At 32.7% G+C, this 27325-nt stretch overlaps 1 protein-coding gene across 3 annotated transcripts in view; it reads right to left on the bottom strand.

Annotated features, from left to right (window-relative positions):
- LOC113495679 (dopamine N-acetyltransferase-like) overlaps positions 1–27325 on the bottom strand; it is a 60351-nt gene that overhangs the window by 23692 nt on the left and 9334 nt on the right. The window contains exon 1 of one of the 3 annotated variants that reach the window (XM_026874549.1): positions 5289–5729. The exons of 1 other annotated variant lie outside the window; for it this stretch is intronic. In XM_026874549.1, the coding sequence (XP_026730350.1) occupies positions 5289–5375 (87 nt within the window). In that variant the 5' untranslated portion in view covers positions 5376–5729. Of the gene's footprint in view, positions 1–304; positions 471–5288; positions 5730–27325 lie in introns of those variants that run through there. One more of the 3 variants, XM_026874548.1, reaches the window with a different exon arrangement.

Raw genomic sequence — 27325 nt, 5'->3', positions numbered from 1 at the left:
GGAACTTTGATTTAGATGATTGAAAGTAAGAGCTTCGGTAACAATGACAATTATTTGTAGAACATAATGTACACTACAAACTTTATTTTATATTATTTCTAACTGTCCCGGCAAAAGTTGTTTTGATGTATTACAAATTAATTATAGAGAATAAAAAAATAGGGTTATGAAAAATAAATGTCCTATTCTCGGACCTACCCCCATTTGCACACAAACACAAAATCGGTGTTGCCGTTTCAGAGGAGTTAAATTTTGCACACCGTGTTACGAGAATTTTATGTATTAGATGTCTTAATTAACTTACTTGCTTTCCTCTCTGCTTCTTTTTTCCATCGTCATACGTTCTTTTCGAAGATAGCCTAGCCTTATTTAACTTGTTAAAACGCAACCTACAAATTCTAAAATTATGAAAGATATAAATAAATTTACATATGTCAAGTATCATTATTAAATACTTCAATAAAATTCAACAGTCTGATTGCAATAGATTTATAAATCTTTGTTTCAAATATGGAATGTATTATTAATAAACTGAATATTAAAAAAAAATTGGTTTATTTAGATATTTTACTCTTTATGGATCAAAATAATTTAATAACCAGTTTTATTTAAAAAAATTATGATTTTTTGGGCAGCTGTCGAAACGTAGCGCACAGTGTGTTTGGCATGATGACCTCAACAACTCTACTATCCGTGCAGTCTTCGTACGTTGCTTCAATAGAACATCCTTTGATCCTTGTCGGCCTTCAATAAAAAGTTACCAAATTCCTTTTAGTAACACAACAATATGTTAAATACTAACATACGACCTCCAAACAAATCGTCTATTTCCTTAAGCCAACTTCAAAAATGTTGCAATTATCATGTGATTAAAACGTTATCAGGAAAACTTGAAGGAATCCTAAGTTTGCATTGCTTGTTAATTGCAATGCTATTGTGTTTACTCTGTATAGTCTACCACAAAAGTTTGTAACAAAATAAACAAAAATAGACCTTGTTGGTTTGAGATAAGGAGTAGTTATTAATGTTAGATTATTGTGCGGTCAGATGTACGTTCGAGCCTTGACCGTGACTCCGCTATCAAAGTGGAATGCTGTAACTCGTAATATTACGGATTGCTGCAGCTGCCATATTAAATCTAGTATGAAGGCGGTAATAACATGTTAATTATGTGAATATACATAATACATTGATTAATTATTGACTTGTGTGTTATATTTCCTATCATTCTTTAAGGTTTTTTTCAATTCAGGTTGGCAATACAGAATACTTGTGATTAAATAATTCGTGTTTTCCAAGTCCCTAATCCGGACAACAGAATTTAATTTAAAGTTACCATTGTAACCGATTTTAATCTTGTTATCGTAACAAAGGCTGGTTATAACCAAAGTAAATTAACACTTTGTTTTATATTAAACTCTCGGCTACGTTGAAAGTTATGAGTCTATAGCAATATTTAGGTCACTGTAGTTCTCAATTTCAGTATCAACTGACTTTGTAATATTGTGTTTCATTTACATTTACTAGTACCTAAATATTGCGAAATGTTTGGTTCGAAATTTTGAATTTCGATAATTAAAAAGCTAGAAAAAAACTGTTTGTTTTTAATTCTTGCCAGTTGCTTCTTATTGTCCCCACTGGATATTCGTTTCGAAAATTGAATGAATTAAATGACTGATCTAAGGCAAAAAACCTTTGCTCACTGTGCGTTGACGATGACATATTATTTTGAATCTGAATTTAACATTGATTGTATCTGTCACCAAAAGCCACCAGTGCCTTACATTGCACACGCAATAAAATACATCTGTCATAAAGAAGATCGCATAGAATAAAAAAAGATAAGAGCAACGATTTGATTAATCCGCCGTTTACGAGAATTTAAGTATTTTTATAATTCACCAAGTTAAGCAGGCTGATCTTAATTCGAAGATAACTTCAGCGATGGATTGACAAATAAATGTTAGCAGGACCAAATATTATCGTCATTCTCCAAAAGGTAGGCCTTTGATTTGTACCGTGTTAGGAATTAGGAAGTCTTAACTTTCAGGATACGTTGTTCATTGTTGTCTGACCATGTCATATCGGATATCGATCATTGATAGTAAGTAGTAACCTTTTTTCTACATGTCCGGAACTTGTTTTATTTCACCCGGATTACCTACAAGTAATTCTGCGAATAAAGTTTTTATTAGTCAGCGTCATACAAGTCATACAACCAATTATTATGCGACGCGTCTGACTGACTCGATGTTAATATGTCCGGGGCAAGGCCGTTTGTTTACACGACTATGGTTGGAGACAGATATACTTCTGATTACAATTCTCCTTAAAAACCCGGTGAAATGTTAAGTGATGACGCTGCCCCTTAAAATAAACGAGTGACCATCGGCCGTAATCAATCGATTTTTAAATTGAATTTGTTCCAAATGTTTGCATTTTCAGGGAAAAAATTCTAGACCGGTTATGATGTCATGACATTATATGGTGCTTTAAAAAAATCGTTTTTTAAGGAAGGACTAAATGCTTTAACCAGTAATAAGATGAGGGCGAGAAAATTGTCATTTAACGCTTCTGAGAATTTTGTAATCGAAAAATCGGCTACGTTTTTTGGTTAATTCAAGTAAAGAGCTCCGTTATCTATACTAATATATAAAGCTGAAGAGTTTGTTTGTTTGAACGCGCTTATCTCAGGAACTGGTCCTTATTTAGTATTTTTTAGTTTCAACAGAATTAACAAATAAATAATAAGATGACAAGCAATGTAATACGTTATTTTGCTAATCCTTGGCCTCGTAAAGTTAGATTCTGGTATAGTTATTTGCACCAAAGAGGTTGTTTGTATACATGAATAAAATGTAATACCTAAATTAAGTCAACTAGTGTTATCCTCTTTCTAAAACCTTCAATCTATTCAAATTTTAGTACGTTTAGTCTAGGTTTCACACTGAATCAGAACCTTGGAAACATTTACACAATAATACTGATGTTGCATTAATTTTGTTGTAGTAGAAACTCGGGATCGTATGACAGATTGTTGATGGCAGCGTAAATAAAAAAAAAGTAACTGGCTGTAAATTATCGACGTAACATTACAATAAAACAAAAAAGAAAATGTTTTCATTTCATAGATTTGAATGCATTTTTTTGTTTCACAATAAATGGCACTGCAGTATTTCGGCCGGTTTTTATCCGATAAATTTACTAAAGAGGTTGGTAATTTACTTTTAATCTCTAATTTAAGGGTTAATGGACGTTATTAAAGGATCTAGCTTTCACCTTTAGGGTATCATGCTTTTTCTTTTGTATTGAAAACCGGTGTATGTATAAATGCGCTTCTCAGAATTGTCCTTGAGCCATAGAGTATTTTTATAATATAGTGTTGGGATTAACTTGTAACGTGAATGAACCTTCAAGTATGGGCTACGCTTATATGACAGAGACAGGAATTTATAATTCGCGGGTTTTGTGTTGTTTTTTTTTTAAAATTGAAATACAAAATAATACAGTAGATAATAATTTGAATATTTACTAAGTAAATCTAAATTATGTTTTTATTCTTGTTAATCTAGGAAACGGAATTTTTGAGATAACAAGCCGTATTTAATAAAAATAAAGTAGATAATAATGCATTAGTGCAGCTGGTTTTATTATTAACATAATTTTATTAATTATCTTATTAGAATAAGAGATGACATACAAATTAACATAATATATAAATTGTGATGCGTTTATTCTGCATACTGCATTTAACTTAGTTTCGGAAAAGTACAAGTCGTTTAAGAATTTGCCATTATAATGATTATTAAAAAGTATTTTTACATTAAAAATCATTTTAAACAATATTAATTTTGCTTTTCTCCTCTCATTTTATTTCTACAAGCATAGCAATGTATTGAGGTTATCAGAGGAACTGTAATAAATGCACTTGGTATCAGACTAATAAAGATGCTCCGTTAAGAAATTGGCACGACGAACTATTTGCCGAGTAATTTACGAGACTTTAACGTACTGCATAACATTTAAAAATATTGATTAATTATCTCCAGTACCTTAAAATACAAAATAAATAGAATTTTTATTATTTTAACACTGAAGCTATGATAAAAACAAGATTAAAATAATTCTGGCAACAAACTAATCAATGTCATCGAATAAAAAAGAAAATGCATTTTGAAAATTGAATTCTTTTGCATTCCATTGTGTTATATTGGAGAAACATTATGTCATTCTCCAACGCACACTTTGGAATAAAATCAATGAAATGTGTAGAATCAAGTAAATAAACTATTTATTTGATTTACGAACGAGCGTTGTTATAACTCAGTGTATGATAATATTGATTGCAGTCCAACAAGGGCTTTGATGTGTTTTTTTAGTCGCTGTTACTTGACTTGCAAATATCCAATAGCATTACAAATTTTATAAAAAAGATACATTCACGGTCCATTCAATTGGATGAAGACTGCTTTTGGAAATAACTATTTTTTTTTATATATGTGAAATTTTAGCACAAAATTCGATACAATTTTAATTATTTAGGAATTTAATATAGTACTTATAGGTCGTAGATCTGTTAACATTCATGTATGATGGATGAAATGAATCCTCCCGTAACACTGACCTAGTTATAAATTATTATGTTATTGATAGGTATGTGTTAGATCATTTATCTTGAGACGAATAATAGACATCAAGGCGAAACATTTATAATAGTGGGGAAATAGCGTAAGACTTGTATGACATTGCGCCCTATAAGTACATGTTAACGTAAATATAGGTTTACTTCGTATTTTGTTCCCAAAGCGGGTAGATTTGATAATATAAGTAGAGGGCAGACTAGTTGGTTTATTCTTTTTAATATTGATAATTGTATCGTGAAATAGATTTCCTAGAACAGTTCGATTTTTAATAATTGATAGTTCCTAGGGAAGGTGCTAAATGTTTTTTTAACCTATATATCAATAATAGTCTATATAATTTAATGGAATCCCTACGCGTGCAAATTAAGATTGCTGTTTCTCTGACTTATAAAATTATAACATTAATCCAATTATCCAAAAAGGGAGCAGAAATATTTTAATACCCTATTTCCCTAACTGGAAATGTGATATACTAGGATATATTTTATTGCTTTATTAATCTAGTTTCAGTATCATTTTAATTTTATTAAATTGGGGAATAGATATTTAACATAGCTAATTCATCACGTTTTTCTGTAACACTGGTGTGTAGTGTAATTTTCGTGTAATAGTAAATATTTTTCATCATATCATCATAATACTTACAGTGTATTTATCGAGTCTTGCATTTTCACGTTCAAAATGCCCCTTTTCTTTCAAATTCACAATATTCCTAGCACTGGTAACAGCCATATTGAAATATTTATTTGTTATTAAAAAAAACAATAAGATCTGTCACTTTTCGCGCGCAAATACGGATGCGTTCCGACTCCCTAGCGCCCCTCGGTAGGTTTGCGCCGAGATTCAAAATTGGAATGGTTGCGAAACTGAGCGCTTCTTTTATATAAAAGCTGTATCGTTGTAGCTAGACATGCACGCGCCCCCGCGCTCTTGTTCCTTTCATATTCACTATTCCGCACCGACTCTGCTATGCAAGTGCACGCTCTAATGCCCCACTTTATTTACTGTTTATCTCAACAAACCTAGACTACACAGGATAACTCTGGACCTACTGAAAACTGACACTTTGGATTAATTAGTGTGATCTTAGTCATTCCTTTATTGCTTTAAGTGTGTTTCATTTGTTTTGTGACTTGTCATTTTCTGCGCATTATTTTATTTAATGAATCTTTCTGTGAAAATAAAATGTTAGAAAAACTATTGCATATTTTTTGTAACAATGATTAAGGGCTTGTACTTCGAGAATATTATGAATGAAACAATGAAGGTAGTCTAATAACCCTAAAGCCTAATTCTGTAATTAATCTGTTGACGTATCTAGTGAACAACAATAATAATTGAGCATCACTGAATAATGCAAAACTATAGTTTTTTAAGCGGGATTTATGTGAAGTTCTAATAGAACCATGATTTAGTATTACAATACACGCTAATTCATTGGCCGTTGCAATGTAGTATTGTAATTTATCTAAGGGATAACGTACCTAAAGAACATTAAAATGCATTACGAATACAAAGTGATTTAAAATGTTTTTTTTTAATTAATGAAAATTTTACACAGATTGTCAAACTTTGTAAATGTTCAATTTTTTTTTTGTATCACCGGTGTTCATGCTCGGCAGTGTTATGCATTTGGTAACATTTGATTGTTAACAAAACGCTAATTCTGCTAATGGACACGCAAACACGCATTCATAATGCATGTTTTGTTTTGTATAGACAAAAACAAACAAAAGACAAAGCAAATAGGAAAACCATTGATTTGGTAATTATAGCTTATGCACGTTTATTAGATTACCTACTTCTGTCATGCACTCTTAAGATAGGTCTTTGTGCATCTGCCCTACCTACCTACCTACTCATCATATTTTTATTTAGAACAAAAATATAAAACATTGTGAGAATTCGGAATGCGGAATAATTTTCTATATCAACTGAGCAAATTTTCGGCAGGAAAACTTTATCACGAGAAGGATTTTCCATACTAACTTTCAAGTAGCTGTGAAAAAAAAAACAAAGTTTTACACAAATAGAAACAAAAACCCTTAGTCAATAATGCATTGGAAACCTGTATTCAGGCTGAACTGTAAAGTTGTAGAAAGAAAGAAACAAAAATGTATCTCGTAAAACTCGAGACGCAGCAAGCAAGCGAGCATAATTTTTGCCTTTGTAAAAGAGAGACGCCGCTCTACGATGTTTACCTGTCTCGCTTCCACAATTGCAGAAATCTTATTTTAAGGTAGTCTAGTTAGGCGCACTGTTTTACACATCTTATTAAAACGAAACATCTGGAAAGCCTATACTTGCCAGTTACCGCTCAGATAAAACGGAACCAATTCAAGGTCTGATTGGAAGTCCAGCTCGCTTTCTGTCTTTATAAAACAGCCTATCTAGAAAATTGTGACGTATTATAAAACCAGAATAACGTCTCTGTGCTAAATATTTTAACGCATAGTCAGTTTCATTAAAATTGTCATTTACTTACATTGATTTTCACGACCCCCAAACGCATCTTCCCTGAAAATATAGCTAGAACACACAATCATATTATTTACTATCAAAGGGGTAATTCAAATAATATTCAGGTCCACTTGCAAAAAAAATGTGCTTTCTTAAACTCAAAAATATCAATGTCATAAAATAAATAGTAATAAAAATAAAATGCCAGTGAAAAAATATTTTATGATGGTGACTATTAAGATCCTTATAGAAATTAAGGTGTCGAGCTCTCTGTCTATGTCACTGTAGTTCTTTAAACTGGACAATTGCCGTTCTGACAGCTAGATGCACTTTTTCCGGCTTACTCCTCCCGCTTTAGGTTGAGCGGATGGGACTCTCAGACTTTTTCTGTCTAAAACCACGTATTTTCTTTTGCCCCTTTCTTTACCGGTGCTGCGGACAATCCTGCTGAGCTAGAAACCTCTTCTAGCTGTGCTTCCATATTGCTTCCACAATGGCCACAACACTGTATATAGGACTTTATATTTGAATAAAATAATATATAATTCCGGTGTTTAGTAACATTCAGATATGTAGTCAAGAATTATATTACTTAGATGTAATAAAATAGCTTGAACACTAAGTGTCTAATGTTTCAGAATTCGTATACTAGGAAATATTGATACTAGATAAATAAATAAATACATTGTTTGACATTTAGAGCTTTATTTCGAAACCAAATTAAGTTGATTATTATCCTCAGATAAGATGATTCTCAGATAACTTAAAAACATATGTTCATATTTGTTAAAAACCCCTGAAGAACCGGCCTTGACCTTTATGCTTAATTAGCAGGTGTTAGATGAAGGAAATCCTGGCGTCATTTACATTTTACGTCGTATACGCGTAAAAGTTCGTTTCTTGTTACGTAAAACAAGAAATGAACAAAGAAAATCGGTCTTCCGCCTCAGTTTTAAATGTCGACATGAAAATTATACTGGTCAAAATGCATTTGGAAGCGAATAAAAAAATCAGATTATTTTAAAAGTTTTTTTTTTCCACGTTGTAGTTTAATATTGTTGCGGAAGGTGATGTATGGGTTCGCATTTTAATGGTTACTTTTGTGAGGATGATGTAGATTTTAATTTATAGTACGGTTTACTTACTAGTATTTATCGGGATCGCTCATTAAAAAAATTAGCAGATTTTGGCAGTTGATGGAGAGAGTTCTAGCTCTCCCTACAGTCTTGCTTCAGCCAAACCATGGGGTTGAACCCCATTTTAGACCGTGACACCTTGAGCTGATAAATAAATTTGAATTGCTAACAAATAAATGCCACTGATCTCCGAACGGTATTTTTGCTTGTGTCAAAGGTTGTCTAACCGGATTAAAAGCAAAAATGTCTTTCAATGTTATGCCAAAAATACTTTCTAAGCAATGCTCAGGAACTACACTTGGTTAACCGTCAAGGATACTTCCAAGATGTCGACAAAAGTTACCATACACATAGTTAAGTTACAATATACTGTACGTCACAGTCCCGTAAAGAGTTAAAGATAAATAGAAAACACTAGACGTTGGAAAGCAAATCTTCAATCTTATATCTGTTTGATGTTTTATTTGAACAAGCATCAAAAATTCAAGATTTTCATGAACATAAAAGACAAATTAATAATATCATCATCCCTTTTTCGAGATGCCGAAGATTTATTTTTGAAAATACATTGTAAAAAGGTGACTGTTTCTGACAGCTTTTCGGTGATCTACTTAAGTTAGTCATTTCCTACCGGATTCTGCTAATTGTGTAATTAGCTAGAAGGTAAACTTCACGAGGAAGCCAGCAAAGTCGACAACTTTCTTGCTGTTGCCGATGTGCTGGGCGAAGGTGATGTAGTGAAAACAGAAAATGTGGATAGGACCAAGATTTTGAGAAGGTCGTTAAAGGTGAGATTTTTCGAAGGATACAATGATGTTTTTATTCAAAACACTTAATTTAAAAAAGGACTGAAGAATGCAACGTTCATTAATATGTGGACACTCTATGCCCTAGTACCATTGTCAAAAGTTAGAGTTGGCGAACGGTATACGTAGCTCACCCTGAACCAGAATAGGCCAGAATAATATCTCAACAAAGTCACAACATCGTAAAATTACGAAATCGAAACCAGAAAATTCGATTGCAGAAACTGGTACATGAACACACAAAAACAATAAAAACAAATATACCCCACACAAATAGTGTTATAAAAATAACTATACTGTATCGACCTTAACACCAGGTCCAAAAATAACTTTAATGAAAGGGCAGACGGGTAGTTAGCACTCCAAGTATCATTGCATTGACAATAATTGCTGATAAACGAGCATAAAGACCAAAAATAAAATCGCTGTTACAATTTCATACAGTTCCTATATTGCGACAAAGTTATTACGACATCCGAAATGGCAAGACCACATTTTAGTGTGTATTTTTAAACGTATCCAAATTTTACAACTTGGGATCTTACCACTGCTTTAAAGTAAGACCGTTGTGATTGCGTAAAAGGGATGCTGCTCTACATAGTATAGAGCGCCATCTCTCTTACATATCTTCAACAGTCGCATTCGAAGATGTGATAGTAGGTCCAGGTCAACTTTTTCTATATTTGTATACATTTAATTAACCAGTCATTACCGCAGGGATTTTACATACCAATCGTAAATCAGCCACGGATTCGTTCTTGAATATTGACATTTATTGATTTAACAAGGTAAGCTTTTGAGTTATTTATTTAAATTTAAGCTTATGACAGGTTACTGTCTAAACGCATTAGAAAACCATTTGCCTGTGAACGTGTGAACCCCGCCAAGTGACTTATGTGATACGGAAGGCAGAGTGGTGCTACTTGGGATGCCTTTGATCCAATCCGCGATGGCAAAGTTTTTTAATAAATAGCACGCAGTATCAGAAGTTCAATTCAGTTCAGCTTGGCTTGTTTTACTTCCAATCTTGCAACACTCTTCAGCAATGGCCCTATTCATAGTTTCCTTTTCAATTGGTGACCAATTTACTCATTAACAAGAAAGGGACAAGGACAATTATTTTTTACGACCATTTTTATCAATGTCAAGTTATTTATATAAAACATTAAATACAAAGTAAGTGCATACTTAAAAGTGGTTTATTTTGGGAAGTAAGAAATAAGGATTTGAGGTTAATTATTATGTACTTTCTGATCCAATCTTTCTTAAAAATAACATTTATTGACCGGACCTATTATTGGAATTCATATGCATATATTACTTACTTATTTATGTACTGTAGGCGCGTATATTTGTCATACGGGAATACCATATTTTTGTTTCCGTGCTTTAATGCACAGAGTTCCGCCTTAGAAATATTTATGTCCAAGGCACCGCGCTTGTTAGATGCGTGAATTCCTGACATCCATAAAGGTGTGAGCACACTAATTAATCGTTCATCGATCTATGGTAGTGATTTATTTCTATCAGTCTGTATGGAAGAATCTTTCAATCCTCATCAAATAAATGGTTTATTCGAGATGATTGAAAAGTTCGGTCAGCATCAATCGAATGAGGAACTTGATCATTTGAACCTGTCCCTTGCATACTGACAACCACAGCTTTTGCCGTATCATCCGAATGGAAGTGGTTCCCAAGTAAAATATCCATCGATAAAATGACGAACTAGACATACTATATTGTTACCACTTATGATAGTGGGTTAATCTAAGTGGAAAAATTATAAGCGGCGAAATTCATCGAGGATATTATACAAACAAAGAGACTGATGGTTGTACTTTGCCCTTTGGATCTACGTTCAGTGGAGAAACCAGGTTTTTGCTGTACTTTTATGTGTAAGTAACCATTTTTTATAGTAGTTCATTGTTAAAATCATTTTTGTCTTTCATGAATACGCCTTAACGTTGAATCTCCGCGCTTCATATTCAAATCCGAGAAACTGCTAATATTCTAAGGTAACGTTGTTCTTTCTTGGAAATCCTTTGATGTATTTTATGTGGTTTCTTTTATCTTTAGTAATGGTCATTAAGAGGGCTATTGTCTGTATCTTCAGTATGTACCAGTTGGACGTGCCTTATCTTCAATGTTTCAACATGTTATGGTGTTACCTATGCTGTCTAATACGATTCGATTGGAATATGTACTTCTCATGATCCAAAACGTGAGAGATCTATGACTTTGATAAAACAAATTTTAGGTATAACTCAGTTTTTCTGAGTCACTTAAATTCTTAGAAAATCTAAAAGATGGTTTATTAGGGTTTTTGTGTAATACTTTTTGTTGAAATATTTATTACTACAAAATGTACTATTTATATTTAAATCATGCGTTTTTCAGACTCTAAATTGGACGTAGACCGGTCAAATTACTAGTTCAGATCCAATCAAATGGGTTTGCCTCATTATGGGCTATGATAAAAACTGGCTATGAGGTGAACCAAGTTTTTATACCAAGTTCTAGAAAATGAAGGATTACCATTTGACTTACAAATCAACCCGAATAGCCAGCACTAACTTTTAAGGTATTTTAATCACAACTTTCCTTAAAACTCTTCAGCATAGGCAAAAAACAGTCACTAAGTAAATTAAGACAATTTTTATACCAAATTAGAAAACCTTCGTCGCCAAGCAATTCAGCATAAAATCTGCATCATCACAATGACATTATAGAAATAGCTAGCAACCAATCATTCGTTGTTTTTATTTAATACTTAATAATATAATAGATACCATAGTTCTCACAGTTTTTTAAAGCTTATTCTTCTAAAATAAGCTAAAAGTTGAACAATGGAGGATAAAATAGTTTAATAGTGGAGTCGTTGTATTTCCGATGTTTTATTTCGTACCCGAAGCCATTGGCGATAAAAGGAGTAGGTATCTGATTTATAATGATTTTTTGAAAAGTGTTTGGGTTGCAATAAGCAATCCTGATGCTACGTACTATTTTGATTATTTAGTTGGAAAATAATGCTGGAATATACAGAGTTAGGGTTTCAGCTACGCTGGACTATCAAGCAAGTTGGTAACATCGGTATGTTACCAGCTTGCTTGATAGTCCAGCGTAAATAAACATAAATCATTTTAATGGATTGAACTTGATAAAGCGTTTACAATCGTTTATTGTTACAATTTTTCCTTAATAAACCATTCATACTATTGAATAACTAACTTTTACAGTTAATTGTATTACGATTGTCATTACGCAAAAAAACATAGACGCTAGCTAGATGTTTGTTTTCATTTAAAGGCCTTACACTCCTTATCTCATGATTTCATTGTACGCTACTTTATCTCCTTATAATTGATTCGGAACACAACAATACAACGATTCGGAACAAACATCTATGAATCGTTACAAAATAATATTTCAGTACTGAACTGTGAATTTTGAGGTATTTTTCTAGTAATAAATGCGTAAATCTCTTAATCAAACATTTTACCAATTTTTTTTTGTTATAATTTTTACCAACTAAAATACAAAGCCTAATTTCCCAACTTACGTTGACTTATTAAGACATTCACACCGAATCAAAAAAATCACATGTGCTGAAACTAAATAATAAACTAAAACTGTTAATAGGTACATAATGTACCTGCTACACAAGACTATGGGGTTTTGCCTCAATGTCAAAACACTACTTGTACCGCAAAAACTTTTCGCATTATCACAATTAGTACCGGCTTGATCGACAGATCGATCCAATTATTATTTCTGCAAAGTCACATGTTTATCACTCTTAATGAATTCGATCGAGTGGAAGTAATCTTATGCCAAATTAAACTTAAAGAACGGTTTCTGATGGCTTCCGTCTGAAAGTTACCGCGGTCCTTGAAAGATAAAAATCAATTTAATCAAATAAACATTTTCATGTGTTTTTTATTAACTTTGTACCATAAGATTGACGCGCGACGGCCCGTTTCGAATTATGAAGAATCAAAATAAGTGATATATTGTAAAGAATTATGTAACTGCTCTTTTGCTACATACACACACTCACACACTACATACTGTTAATGTATGTATTGTTTAAATAACAGAGCGCTTTTTCATTGCATGGCCGAGTGGTATATGTAGGTTACAGTATCAATGAAAGCCCTGTGACTAACATTGTTGTGATCCAAAAAAACTCATTCTAATTCCGGATGTACTTTGCGCATGTTATTCGAAACTCGAAAATTTGTTCCAAATTCGCGGCACAAGGATTAATTTTATTGCGACAAGTGTTTTTTTAAAACATACACATCGACCTAGTACCGCGTACCTATTTTATATTATGCACGCAATATATTTTTGAAGAGCGACAGAATGGTGTACTTAAAATAAAATTTTAATGGCAAGTTTGAGTGAAACACAAGGTTGATCTGCAAGAGATCGTAAACTGATTAGCTTACTTCTTTTTAAAATAAAAATTTGTATCAACAAGCTTTTAAATGTATTTTATTTAATCAGTGTAGTACGTGAAATCTCAAACCGTAGATTTTACATTCAGAATGATACGAAAAACAGAATAAGAAAGAACTTGAAATAATTTTTCCGTTTGCTTTGTTTTATAACTGGCATCACTCTTTATAAAAAGAAAAGCGCATACAAAAAGCTTTCCACTGCCAGTTGAAACTGAAGCTATAAATAAAATCCAATTTATTTTGCTTTAAAACTACCCGCGTTCGTTGATTACCAGTTTCCATCTGATGTTTACATAACTGTGTATCTGAAAGCTTTTCATCATGTTGCAAGCGGGCCAGACCTCCCCTTTCACCTCACTCCCAGTCTACTGAGCTACGAAAGTAATTTAAAATGGAGTTTCATTGAATTTTATGATTAATGGAAATGGTTTATTAAGGATTTCCTTTTTATTTCTAAATATTTTTTAATATTATTCATTTTAGTAATACTAAATAAGACCTTGGCTTTCGTGTCAAAAACTGTTTTTTTAAAACGTTCATGCTTACTAATAAATGAAAATGTGAATTTCATAAAACGTTAAAATGCGAATGTAAATAAAACGGATTCATTTTTTGTCATTCAGTCGAATGTCAGCGTTTGATTTTTTTAGGGCCGATTTTTCATTTACCAGATTACTTTTATCAGATGAATATGTTTGACGTTTCGACAACTTTAGAATAGAAAATACGGCAAACGGCCATATTTATATCTCAGATAGAAGTTAAGAGATCATTGAAAACTATGTTTTATATTCATTTATGCATTTTGATATTTAAACAAAAATCTAGAATAGGAAATTGTATTTTAGATATTATCCTTAATTTCATACTGTCCATTATTAACTACCTAGAACCAGTAGAATTTCCATGACCCCTGCATTGTTACGGAAGACGGAAGAATTACTACTTATAGTACTGACAACAATATAATTTATTATTACAATAACTTTCATAATTATTTATTTCAAAACGATCGACTTATACGTGTTTATCGGGCAGGCCCGACTAGTTTCGCACCCAACCGAGTTCGACTCGCGAACCCCCGTGAAAATTAGTTGACAAGCGTTTGTTGAAATTATTAGTCGAAACAAATAATTTATGTATTTTTAAAATTAAATCCACATGTCAAATAAATGCTAGACTTATTGTGCCTAACTTTTTAAGTACCTAGGCATTACACTTATGTAAGATCTCTTGTAACTTCGTTATTGAAGTCAATAAGCGCATTTTTTCTGTAAAAAAATCCGAAGTTCTTCTATGCATTTTCTTTGTGCATGAATGAATGAAACAGTTTATATTCTATTATCTTTTGCTGTTTAACCTTACAAGGTTAATTAGCACGTTTTCTTATAATTACTTTATTGACAGCTAGCTTCCGTGTTTTGGTTCTTACACGTATCAAATATCCTGCACCTTGAATATATTTGCAAAGACTGTTCCCGTAATCAAAATCTGAGCTACATCCACAATAAAGTTTAATAAACTTGTAGAAAGTAGATGCGTTTTATAAGAAAAAATATAGGATGCAAATACCGGGACAAATCTTTTTTGTTTACCTACTATTTTTTTTTGTTTGCGACCTCGCGGCCCCGCGCCGCCCGTCTCTATGCCAGCTCATGATAAATAAAATATTTTAAAAGTTGTCACGTGATCATTGTAGGTAAGGAAATGTCAAAGGTAAGTTATTGAATATTGCTGAAATTTCTTTAAAAAAAATTATATAACAAAGAAATAACAAGTGACGTATTTAATAATAAAAAACAATTCAACTGTATTCGTAGCTCACAGCGTGTTCTCTCATTTGCATTCCGTGTTTCAAATGGCTTGCATGGCTGAGCGCTGTGAAAACATCCCCCTGTACCACCTACATAAGGCTAGAGTTCCCTCAGCCAGTGGTTATTTTTAAACACGCTTTAGAAAATCAGCTCAGAGTACACTTGAGTAGAAATATAAAGTAAGGGTGACCTATGAGTAAAGACAGTTAGTGTTTATATACTTTTTATATAGCTTGGGTGATTTTTTGAAAAATAAACATCATAAGAACAAAAATCATTAAACTGATCAAATTTTTTTAGGAATGATTTAAAGCTTCAGTCATCTGAAGTAAAATGAATGCCATTAAATTCAAAAACATTGAATTGAAGTCTGCAGTATAACGAATGTATACGGTGATAGTTATGAAGCCCAGATATAGTTTTTTATCTTGAAAATGTATTTTTTAATACCACTTTTGTGTTACTAACAAAATACGATAAGCCTCTCTCTCAGCTTTCTCGTAGTTTTGAATATTCAGGGATGTAAGTGTTTGCTAGGGTGGATTTTCCAATAGCTAGCTAGACGAGCAGCCGACAGACAAAATCTGACCGATTGTCGTTGTTAAATGAAAGTTGTTACTTACAAGATGATAATTAATATCAAATTCATCTAAGAAAAAAATTGACGATGAAATTGATGATAATGAAATGAAATGTTCTCAGAATATTGTAAATAAGCTCTACCTACAAAAGCTATTGTTATGCGTAATATTAGAACTAGTGCTAATTATAATTAATCAATAAATTTCATAGTAAACGTACGGACCCCTCTCATTTGTTGCACAAGTGAATGTGAATATATACATTGCCCGGGATAATGAACATACAGAGTGGCGGGTTTGCGGTGGACGGGCTGAAGGGGGTGAAACATAATATTTGTTTTGCGCAGCATTGGAAAATGTATTTAATTAAAGTCTGTTCTATATTACGTAATACTGTGGATTTATGCACATATACTTATAAAGGATTGGTTTTCATACAGGAGATGGGATAAGCTTTTGGTATATAACACTGACTCTGGTATATAACAATATTGGATGATACGAGAGCAACTTCTGCAGTGACGTTATCTCGACGCTCAGGACTGAGGAAGATGACGAGAAGGGCCACTAATAAGGCCTTTAATAAGTATTTACAGGTCAAGGGTGACTAGCAATATACAAATAATTAAACGCAGAAAAAAAACACAAAATTAAACGCTTTTTTTGTAATTTAAATTTGGAAGGGACATACAACTATGTAGGTCTTATGTTAATTTTAAGTTGGTTGACCTCAGTAGTAGCTGTGGTAAGGGAAGTCATTGCAATTTATAAAAATAACTCGACGTTTAAGAATATCTTAAGCTATGTTTACATAATATAATATAATATTAGGACCATTGATTTTCAAATATTATCTATGGTGCTCGCCAACTGGACGACTCAGTCGCCGATCTACCACAGCATACTATCTTTTTTTTCGTATCCAGTATAGAGAAGCAAAAAATAAAAATACCTTCTTCTACTTCTTCGTTACGAGTCCGATGAGAGATCATTTCTCTGGGGCAAGTTATCTCTAATAGTCAAAACGCACAAGTCCATCGGCATGTTTGGTTTAAGAACTGAAAATCTCAGAAAAAAATAAAGCACCGCGAAAGTAACTGCAGTAAAAAAAAACTACAAAGGACTTCAAATTATGCAATGTAAGATTCTTAACAAAACTATCCTTTGCAGATTTTGAAATAAAGTTTCCGGAACGCTTTTGCTTTAAAACAAATTTCATTTATAGTTCCATGAGAGATTTCTCAGGTGTGTTAGGTAATTTTTATGCGAGGTATTTTATTATTTCGTTTGTATTAATACGAGGAAATTCTTAGCTGATGCTTTTTCTGAATGAAATTAAACATACAACTGCAAGGGTCTCACTTAAGAAGTTGCTATCAAGAGCCGCAAGTGCCCAGTTCTATAAGACCGAATCCAGGTCAACCCGTCCTCATTATTTCAAGTTTAATCATGTGTTTATGTTTCATTCGTGAAAAACATGACTATCACATTATAAGCGCATATTACGTAAGCCTAGGTAGTGTAAGTATCCAGTTTAATTGTTTTGTTGTCTGAATGTCTGGTGTATTTTCTGGAATGCAAAAGCTGCGTCATGAATATTGTTGATGTTGTTTCATTAATATTAATTGGAATTATACGTCATCGATGACACACACAGTATTTTATTTTATATTTAACAACACTTGAATATGTTCTTGTGTGTTATATCTAGGCAAAGATAAACATCGTACTCCAACCTCCTGAAAGGGAAGGATCGAAATGAAGAAAAAAAAGATAATAGTTTTAGTTTTTGTCCAGAGTTAAAGGAATGCGAATATTTTTTTAATCTTCCTTATGCTTCTTTATCTTAGTATTTAAGCGTGGTGATATCATGAAATGTCCTTACTTAGCTAATGGCTTCTATAGTGAACTATCCTTTTTTGTTTTTCAGGATGAAACGCTAATGATTTCAACTGAGGGGATATGTCGGATGTCCACCGATCAAAAATCACCTCGGGCCCCTTCTACTGCTTAAGCTAGAGTCACAAGTATCCTGCCTTCATTAAATTGCAGAATTATAGTAATCCTCAAGAATTAATTACCACTTATCGATAATATGAATACAAATAAAATTACCATTTAAAATTGTATGGAGGAAACACGGAAGCGGTGTAGCTCGGCCATTTATAAATGCTTACCACTTAGGACTATGATATAATGAAGTTTTTATATTGATTAAGTAAGCTAGATACGTAGTACACCTTATTGAACGCTAGTTAATAAGACTGCGCAAAAAAAATATTGCCGATAGTTTTTTTGTTTTTAGATAAAAAGATAATAGATGGCCATGTGTTCGACATAGATTTACTATTAAGTAATACATGATGAATAATTCTTGTATGTTTTTGAATACTACGTTTTTTTTTTCTTTTATGAATATTCAAGGGCTATGCTCGGCATTTCCCTGCGGGATCGAATCAGAAATGAGGAGATCCGTAGACGTACGAAAGTCGCCGATATAGCCCGTAGGATTAGCAAGCTGAAGTGGCAATGGGTGGGACACATAGCGCGAAGATCGGACGGCCGATGGGGCAGAGAAGATTTGGAGTGGAGACCACGTACCACCAAGCGCAGCGTGGGACGTCCACCTGCCAGATGGACCGACGACCTGGTTAAAACCGCTGGGTCCCATTGGTTGAGATGATGACGATGAGTAATCAAATAAAATTAAATATATTAATTTCATTGATTTCATATCCAAAATCAGTACTAACTATATGATTTCAGTGTGGTTGCATTTTCCAAAGATTACAAAAATATTTCACCGCATAAAATTTACTCTCGAGATACAGTCACCTCGTAAGTGAATTAATGCCTTCGACACAGAATTATAAAAACAAACAATGTCTCGAAAAACAGTAGCGATAAAAATCTATGTCTATAAATGTATAAATCACGATAGATTAACCTCTTAGATATTATAAATCTTATTATGTTAGCAATCAACTAAAATGGCTGTAAATATCACTAGCATTTTGAAGGTAAAAGTTTATGAGTTTGCGTCGACATTAAATGAACATATTAAATTAATTCAACAGAATCCTTTTAAACTGGAGCACATGGTTCCTAACTTTAGCGGCACGGTGAAAATCGAGCTAGGCTCTCTGCAGCGCACAATGTTCATAGTCAAAAATAAATTATGATTAAAAAAAACTTACAATCTTCAATTTCATAAAATTTTCTTCACAATCAAGTAACTATTGGTCTTCGACAAAGTACACGTCTCTTTCACGGTAGTATAACAAATTACTATTTACAAGGGTTAAGTAAACAGTAATTTTAAGCTATTTTCAGCTTGGTAAATACAGTATTACGATGTCAGGACAATCATGATGACCAACCAATGTAAGATAGATACATAGTTTATATTATTGTTGTATTTAAGGCACCTATATGAGTGGCTGCGCTTAAGTCAATCCAAATTACTCAAAAACGCTGAAAAACAACAACAGATTTTTTTAGTCTGCGGAGTAAGTCAAAACAACATCCATTGCACACACAACATCCACTCGAAAAATAACCGGTCTAGTCCTGAGTTTTGGAGTTTCTTGCCGTTTCTTCTCCACAGGAATGGCAGTTTAGAACCGTGCATCAAGAGTCATTACTGTAACGTTTTAAAATTTCATGGATAACGGCTTATTTGAAATAAAAGCTTTTGATTTTGATTTTTGACATTAACAGATGAGGTAGGCTACGTTGAGACAACATTTACATTAAATTATATGAAAATTAACATTAAACATTACTTAGTAACTGGATCACCGGATAACGTCTATAAATTAGCTACTTTAGAATTTTGTCGAAGCCGGAAACTTTAGTAATAACAGTGCACCTAATATGCATTGCCAGGTCCACATAAATCTTAAACAGTATTCGAATGCTTAAGACTCATTTATGACTTTTAATAACCAATCGACGGATTTCCTACATTTAAGTTATAGAGTTTATTTTAATAGATCATTGTTTTTCTTTGCAGTTTTGGACAAAGAACGCGCTCTCGTACTTCCAAAACTCCAAATATATTACAAAAAAGAGGTTGCTATAGGGCTTAAGAGCACATTCCTCACACCAAAGTTGCAGGTCTTATCATGAGGGGGTTCGAGGTAGTTTAAGAAACCGTTCCCGGGGGAACGGGGAAGAGCATTCCAGTGGTCCTAGCTGGTATAAGTCAGGCACACCCCTCCGCCTTCCCATGGTCGAAGAAAGACCATAAAAGTTTTAACTGGTTTTAAAGGGCTTTAGACCACGTCATTATTGCGTTAGACATTTGATGCATTTCTATAATAAAATCTCTTAGAATTTTATGTGCGTCACAAATATCAATCTACATAATTACCAGTTTTTCTTTTATTTTATTCATTGCTACTAACTATTGTTTTAATCCATTAATGGTTATTGATACCAGCTATTGTATTTACTGCCTATATTTAATTACATTTTACCAGTCGATTGTAATCTTCCTATACTCGGATAAACAATGATTCAATGGTACACAACAATTATGCCCAAAACTTTATTCACGGAGTCTACCATTACCTTAAAAAGTATTCTTTTTTTAGTTGAGTGTGTTAAATGAGAGAGATAGTAAATTGCACGGTGTAAAGCGGCATCCCTTTTCCACATTTACTTCAGTCATACTTTAATTGCTGGTGGTAAGTCCACAGAGATATAATTATTAGCATGTAAATTGAGCGTGTCAAATTGTGAATAGCTGAATGAATATTAAACAGTTTGTCCGTGACCACTTCGTTACTATGAAGTATAGCTGTCGAAGTGTCAATATGATAATAAGTCCCCTTATAATAAATATTGTCTAAAGAGTTGTTGCAAAATACTGTCATAGGGTTGCAGGATGTAATTATGATTTATTGTATTTTAATTCAAATAAACCACCTGTGTGATTTTATATCTATATTTAAAACCTATATTTTGCCTTCATTTTATTTATTGACATTTCTTGTCACCGCAAAGAGCTTTGTTTCGCGTGTTCGATTCCCGCTCTGTGTGATCTATGTGTCTCGGTGTTTGTGCATGTGACTTGAATGTTTGTGGAACCCCTCGTCACTCGGAGGTTGATCGCCACACGTCAACTCCGTAATATGGGGATTGCTGTTTTTTAAACAAGAAAAGATACAAAGAACACGTCAAAGGCGGAATTAACGCTTCATTTCATATTCGCCAAACAGCCAAAATGCCAACGATGGATATCTTGGAAAGATTGCTTTGGAAACATAATCTTAACGGTCATCATTCTGATCGCAATCCTGTGAAAAAATCCAACTCAGAATTTATTATAAAAATGAGCGATTTGCATTAATGTAATTTCCATATTTTTGTATCTTTCTCACATAATTCAGCTCGTGCAGGAATTGGATCAATAAACAAACCGGGTTACCGTTTAGTTTTGCTACGGTGAGGTCATCATGCTAATATAAATTATGTCATGTTTGAACACAAAGAGAATGTAACAAATTATATTCTAATAAATTCTAATTAGCAATTAAAAACATGTTGAACTAGTTATATTTGAGACATTCATCTAAGTACATGTATAGTCGTAAAGGTCAAGAGTAAAGGATAGAGAGAATAGTTCTATGTCTGTCTAGTTCGAAATCCTTGGAGAAATTGGGGCAGGTTGTGTCTCGAAGTTGTTCCTGCGTGGTTTGCCTGACATTGGCCTGTCATGTCCAGATTTTATGAGGAAGGGACCTTGGAACTAAAGCACTAATTTGATAAAAGCGATCTATTTCTGATAAACAGTGATTGAGTTATAGGTGTTTATTTGATGAATTATACGTTTATTGTATACTCACAATCGAGCTTGCCGGTTTTGCCGGTTGTGTTAATTTTAGGTTGTCAAGTGACAATTTTGATGCATAGTTGTGCATGTATAATGTATGGAAAGGCAATATTTTGTTTGAATCGATTTTTAATTCTCTTTGTTTTTATTCGTGTTTTTTATAGTATTTTAATGTTGTTTGATTTTTAATTTATAGTTTTAAGTGTCAGTTTATAAAACACGTGTACAAAATTAACTTTATGTTGTTGTGTTTAAATTAATTCCAGCTCATAACTAATTTATATCGTGAAATTGCGAACTGGTTATATTAGTCATCTGGTGGAAAACTATTTCTAAAGAAACCTTTTTTTTTGCAATTCTAAGAAGTTTTCCATAGCTTCTTACTCAAATTAATCATGGTTTTGCCTCGTCATTTAATCGTAAATTTGGTCACTACTATACTAAACAACCGCGAAGGTTTTTTTTGAAGGAATTATCGAGCAAAAAACTATAACGAAAACACGGTAAACTTTCGGTATTGTTCATAGTGTAAAAGTTTGGAATCGATAATTCCCAAGTCTATCCTACTGGGGCTGAGGACATAATTGTTGGTGTAAGTGTCGAATCACCCGTGACTTGGGTTTGCCAATATTCAAGGTACCTACAAGGTTTTTGACTAATATATTTACGTTCAAAAAAAAGCTTTAGATTACGATTAGTGTATTACATGAGGAATATTGGTCCATAACAATAAATGTGGGTGTCGAGGAAATATAGCTCTGTAGAAGTAAAAGAATAGAAACTACCAACGAACCAACCTATATTATTCTGCAATACATTCGTCTTGTGATAGAGAAATTATGCAATTATTTCCATAGCCAAAGACTGCGTGCTAAACCTTCAAGTTCAGTATTTCGTCCAATACAAACTTTGTTTATTAATGAAGTTTACGGTATACTGTTTACTTAGATACATACAGATATTAGTTTAATACACAATAATAAAATATTGTAATTAATACTATGTCACGTTCTGTTTAATCGCGAACGACTGGCTATTGAATAGATACGTAATTACTGCAATCAGTACCGTTAGCAGCACAAATACCTTAATTCTCGTAGATAAATAAAGAAATAACGAAAGTAATTAAAATTCGGTTTGAAAAAAGTTGGCTACCTATTACCAACTATTCCCCCTTAATAAAGTTTCGATAACCTTTAACGTTGGTAGAAAACGCTCTAATGCATGAAAATTACAGATATAATAAATAATAAGCCATGTGAGAAAACTAAACGAAATGTAATTAAACAGCCGTAACGGCCGTAGAAAATTTATTCGTCTGTATGTGCTGACACTCACGATGACTGGACTACTGTATTCGGACATATTTGATTAATTGAAAACTACTAACGACGGTTAAAACACAATAAACAAGAAGTAAAAGAAAAAAACGAGAGTGTATTTTTGAAAAACACGGAAATCCTTGAGTCCGCGTTTTCGCCAAGAACTGTTCAGAGAGTATTAAATATCATCCAAATTCATTCAACCGTGCTGATATGATTGGACAATACTGACATATACAACAATCACATTTAATATTGTATTGTAAAGAGAAAAATAAAGTTAGTATTAAACAAAAGGTATTTTGCAGGAGCAGTTGAATCAATTTATACGATTTGGCCGATATTTTTTCCCCAACACCTTACGACTTGGCTATTTTTTTCCAATAGCTAACTTAAAAAATACGATATTTATATGTAAAATAATTATGAGAATTTTATTGTTATTTAAAGCGACATCATTTATACTAGGAACACGTATCATGTCATGTGATTAAATGCAGTTGACAAGTATGATGCATCAACATATTGTAATTCTGTTAACACATTTTTTAATGCATACCCAGTATGCGATAATATTATTAATTAATTGCACGTTTATATCGTTGTAAATAAATCTATCATCCATAGGTAATTGTTATTTGATTGCTGGTATGCTGTATAGCAAATGTTTTATATGAATTTTATTTATATTCATCCAACTTAGTTGTAAATATTAGTTACATTGATGTCATAAGCTTTATAAAAAAATAAAAGAATTTGTTGATTGATTTCCTTTGTGTTGTTAATAAATATGTAGAGTATATTGAATATTGATTTTTTAAATTGTAACACCTCCAATTTTGATGTTCTTTCATTTTTGAGAATTTCCCTTACATTTTTTAAACTTTCCTTATAGACCTCACTTGGCTATCTTTCTTTACTTCTACGAATAGCTCGACAGCGTCCGCTTAAGCCTGAACGACAAATTAAAACAATTGTTGTTTACTTTTAGCTGTCGGTCTCTTGGCATTTGCACATTTGTGTATCGCGTTTCATGAAGGTAGTTGTGAAAAAAATGATATCAAATTTCACGAAACAAAATCGGTACTATAAAGGGCAGTTCATATCGTATCATTTCCGTGTCTGTATTTTATTACTAAATACTGGTTAAAAGTAAGAATTAAAGCATACAATTCAATATGGAAACTGGAATCCAGTGGTAGTAGTGTTTATTGTCTTAAAGACACTTGTATTTTATACCACCACTTACCACCACTTACCACCGATTGTTATAGTAAGATTCTGCATTTGTGGGAAAAAGACGTTGTTCTATTCTACCCTATTGTTATCTACTTTAAAAAGTGATCGAAGAGATCTCTATTTGTTTACCAGTTTACCTAAATTTTCCAAATAAAAAGGATCAAATTTACTTCGACAGAAGAATCTTAATTACGCAATTTTGGTAGGCTCTCCAAAAACTCGTATCCTTAAAAGCTTCTTAATGTTTTTCCTAATAGAATGAAAAAAAGATACCTTCAAAATTGGCACGTGTAACACTTGTACAAATTGTAGGCGGATATATTTTGTTATAACAATAATTACTGCAAATACTACATGACTTTGACAAATGGCATGACTAAAACAACCTTCGAAACATGAGATTAAAATTCTTTCAAATAGCTCTATAAAAAGGCCTACCACTGTCTTTTGAATAAGTCTGTTACAGGTGACGTGAGACGGAGCACTACGAAATGTAGAGCGGTATCCCTCTCGCACAGTGGTATCAGATTTTAAGCGATTGATATAAGCCCTCAGATCTGTTTAACAAATAGTTCGCCTCGAGCTATGCCTATTGGAGGATGTCATTGGTAGACAGATCTAGAGCTTCAAAAGCCAGACCTTGCCGACGGCTTACAATAGGCGTGACTGTAGTAGTCTTTGCTAGGTATAACTGTTTTGAGCAAAAGTTTGCACTCTTCCGGTATTCAATCATTGGTATTTATGTAGGACATTGTCAGTTTACGGGAAGTGTCACACTCTTTTAGTAATTTATACTCAAGACTTCATTCGTTTTACTTTTGTTTAACATAGTAAGTCCTACTATGTGTGTAGCAAAATGTTTTCCCTTTTTTTGTCTCTACGCCCTATGTCAACTGTCGAATATGTACCTGTCTTCTACTTCCTCTATTCCTTGGACGTTTTGTATATTAAATCTTAAAAGGAACCTTTTTGGAAATTCATTTTCGAAAATTTTAAAATGTTGAGGAGAAAACTATTAGTGTCAACAGGACAATTTCGACCATTATGATCGACATTGGAAATCAGAATAAGGTACTTCGTCACTTGTTGGCTGGCATCGCCATAGTAGATTATGAATTATCGATGTATTAAGAGGTTTCTATACAAATTTTGCATGAGGCCTTGTTGTTGAGGCAACGAAATTATGCGTAGCGATTAAAATAAATAATGCCATTAAAAGCCATCAATTTTCGACGTTTCCCTATGAGTAATGGATGCAGAATTAATTATTTGCTCAGTCATGTTATTCCGGTTTAAATGCTTGGCCATCATCAATAAGGTCTGCAGGCTTGCTCTCATTTGTAGGGTACCGTCCCAAAGGTTAAATGGAACCCTTTTATTAAGGCTCTCCGTCTGATCGTCATTCTGTTAGGAATTTGTATCTATTAAAATGTGATAGCTTTGGATAACAATAATAATTGAGAGTAAAGAAAGGTTTTCTTTTCCTATTACCTTTGTTCTATTTGTACGGAGCCCACATAATTGCGAGACCTACTCGCACTTGACCTGTTTTATTATTATTAATCCGCAGACATTTCTTCCGGTCTGGCCGTCTGTGAATAATAATAAATTTAAATAAAATATTTGCATTATTTAGATATCTAGAGATAAAATTACATAATTATGTACTTTGATAGAGCCTCGAATATGAATCTAACAAATATTGAAGTTTTGTGCATATCGAAGAGATACATATTTTTATTAATATATATTTTTTTAATTTATTCATAATTAATATTTGTTTATGTGTGAACGACCCATTAAACGATCCAATAAATTAGGAATAGAAATGTCCTATTGAAATTATGTGTGAAACGTAGAGAACTAGACACATTAACAAAATCTGTTTAGTGATAGTTTACAGTGACTTACTAAGCTTGACATTTGTAATACACGTTATGATCGTGAGTAAAAATATGCTGAGGCGCGGTGCAGGTTTGATCCTAAGGTGTGTTACTAACTAGTGTGATTTTTTTTCTTTGACTAAATAACATGAGACTTGGTTAAATGAGACATCATGATGAGACCAAAATATCTGAAATCACCTACCAGCAGTGAGCTAGTGTCTTAATCAATGCCTACATTTCTCCTATATATCTGTAAGCTACATATGTAGGGTGGTATTATTATAACAAAAAATTAAACTACGCTTGCTTTGGCTTGAGAAATTGAAAGGTTAACACGATCGCTACACATGATCAAATTCAGATACCTTGGTATGCAAATTGGCTATAAATTATATAATATTAATGACTACGTTAGGATAGGTTAGTTACATATATATACTGTATGCAAAACGAAATATAATAGGATTATAACCTTCATTTGTTTATTATAAATACTTCTTATATACTATATAACTCGGGTGGCATTCGTTTGCTTTTATAATAGTCGAAATTATTAGAAAATGATACAACTAATGTATATTTCAATTGCGTACCTAATAAGGCATATGGAATAAATACAAATTCAATATTAAAACTATGCATTCCAGATACCATAAGCCTAGGGTCTCTGTTTTTAAGTTCAAAATCTTGATTGAAATAATTTTGATATTACTATCAAGTTATATTTGGCCACCCTTTTAATGAATAATTTATTTAAATTCTTGTCTAATATAATCTAAAATTTATCTTATTCTAAAGAATTGAGCAAGTGACGCCTCCCTTTAATGCCCTTAAATATTAAAATCGTGGAAATACGCATGTGTGTAGTTATAGTCATATCATATTTAAATTGAAATTATAAGCCAGTAGCAATATTAAAGAAAAAGGGTAAATTTTATACCGTAAAGATTATTAAATTAAAAAAGATCGCTTGTAAGGAAGAATCATGTAATTTCAATAATTTCACGGTCTGAAAATTCGGGAAGTGCACTATACAAAACTTAAATACCTACTAAAAATATAAAATATTCAAACTAATTTTAATATTTAAGTTTAATTACTTTTTTCCTGGCAGTTTCACGAAAATCACCTGCTGC

This window comes from Trichoplusia ni, chromosome 7 (assembly GCF_003590095.1).
Source record: "Trichoplusia ni isolate ovarian cell line Hi5 chromosome 7, tn1, whole genome shotgun sequence".
NCBI classification, from domain to species: domain Eukaryota; kingdom Metazoa; phylum Arthropoda; class Insecta; order Lepidoptera; family Noctuidae; genus Trichoplusia; species Trichoplusia ni.
Note: the sequence above shows the minus strand (reverse complement) of the source record. Positions and strands in the feature narration are given on the sequence as shown.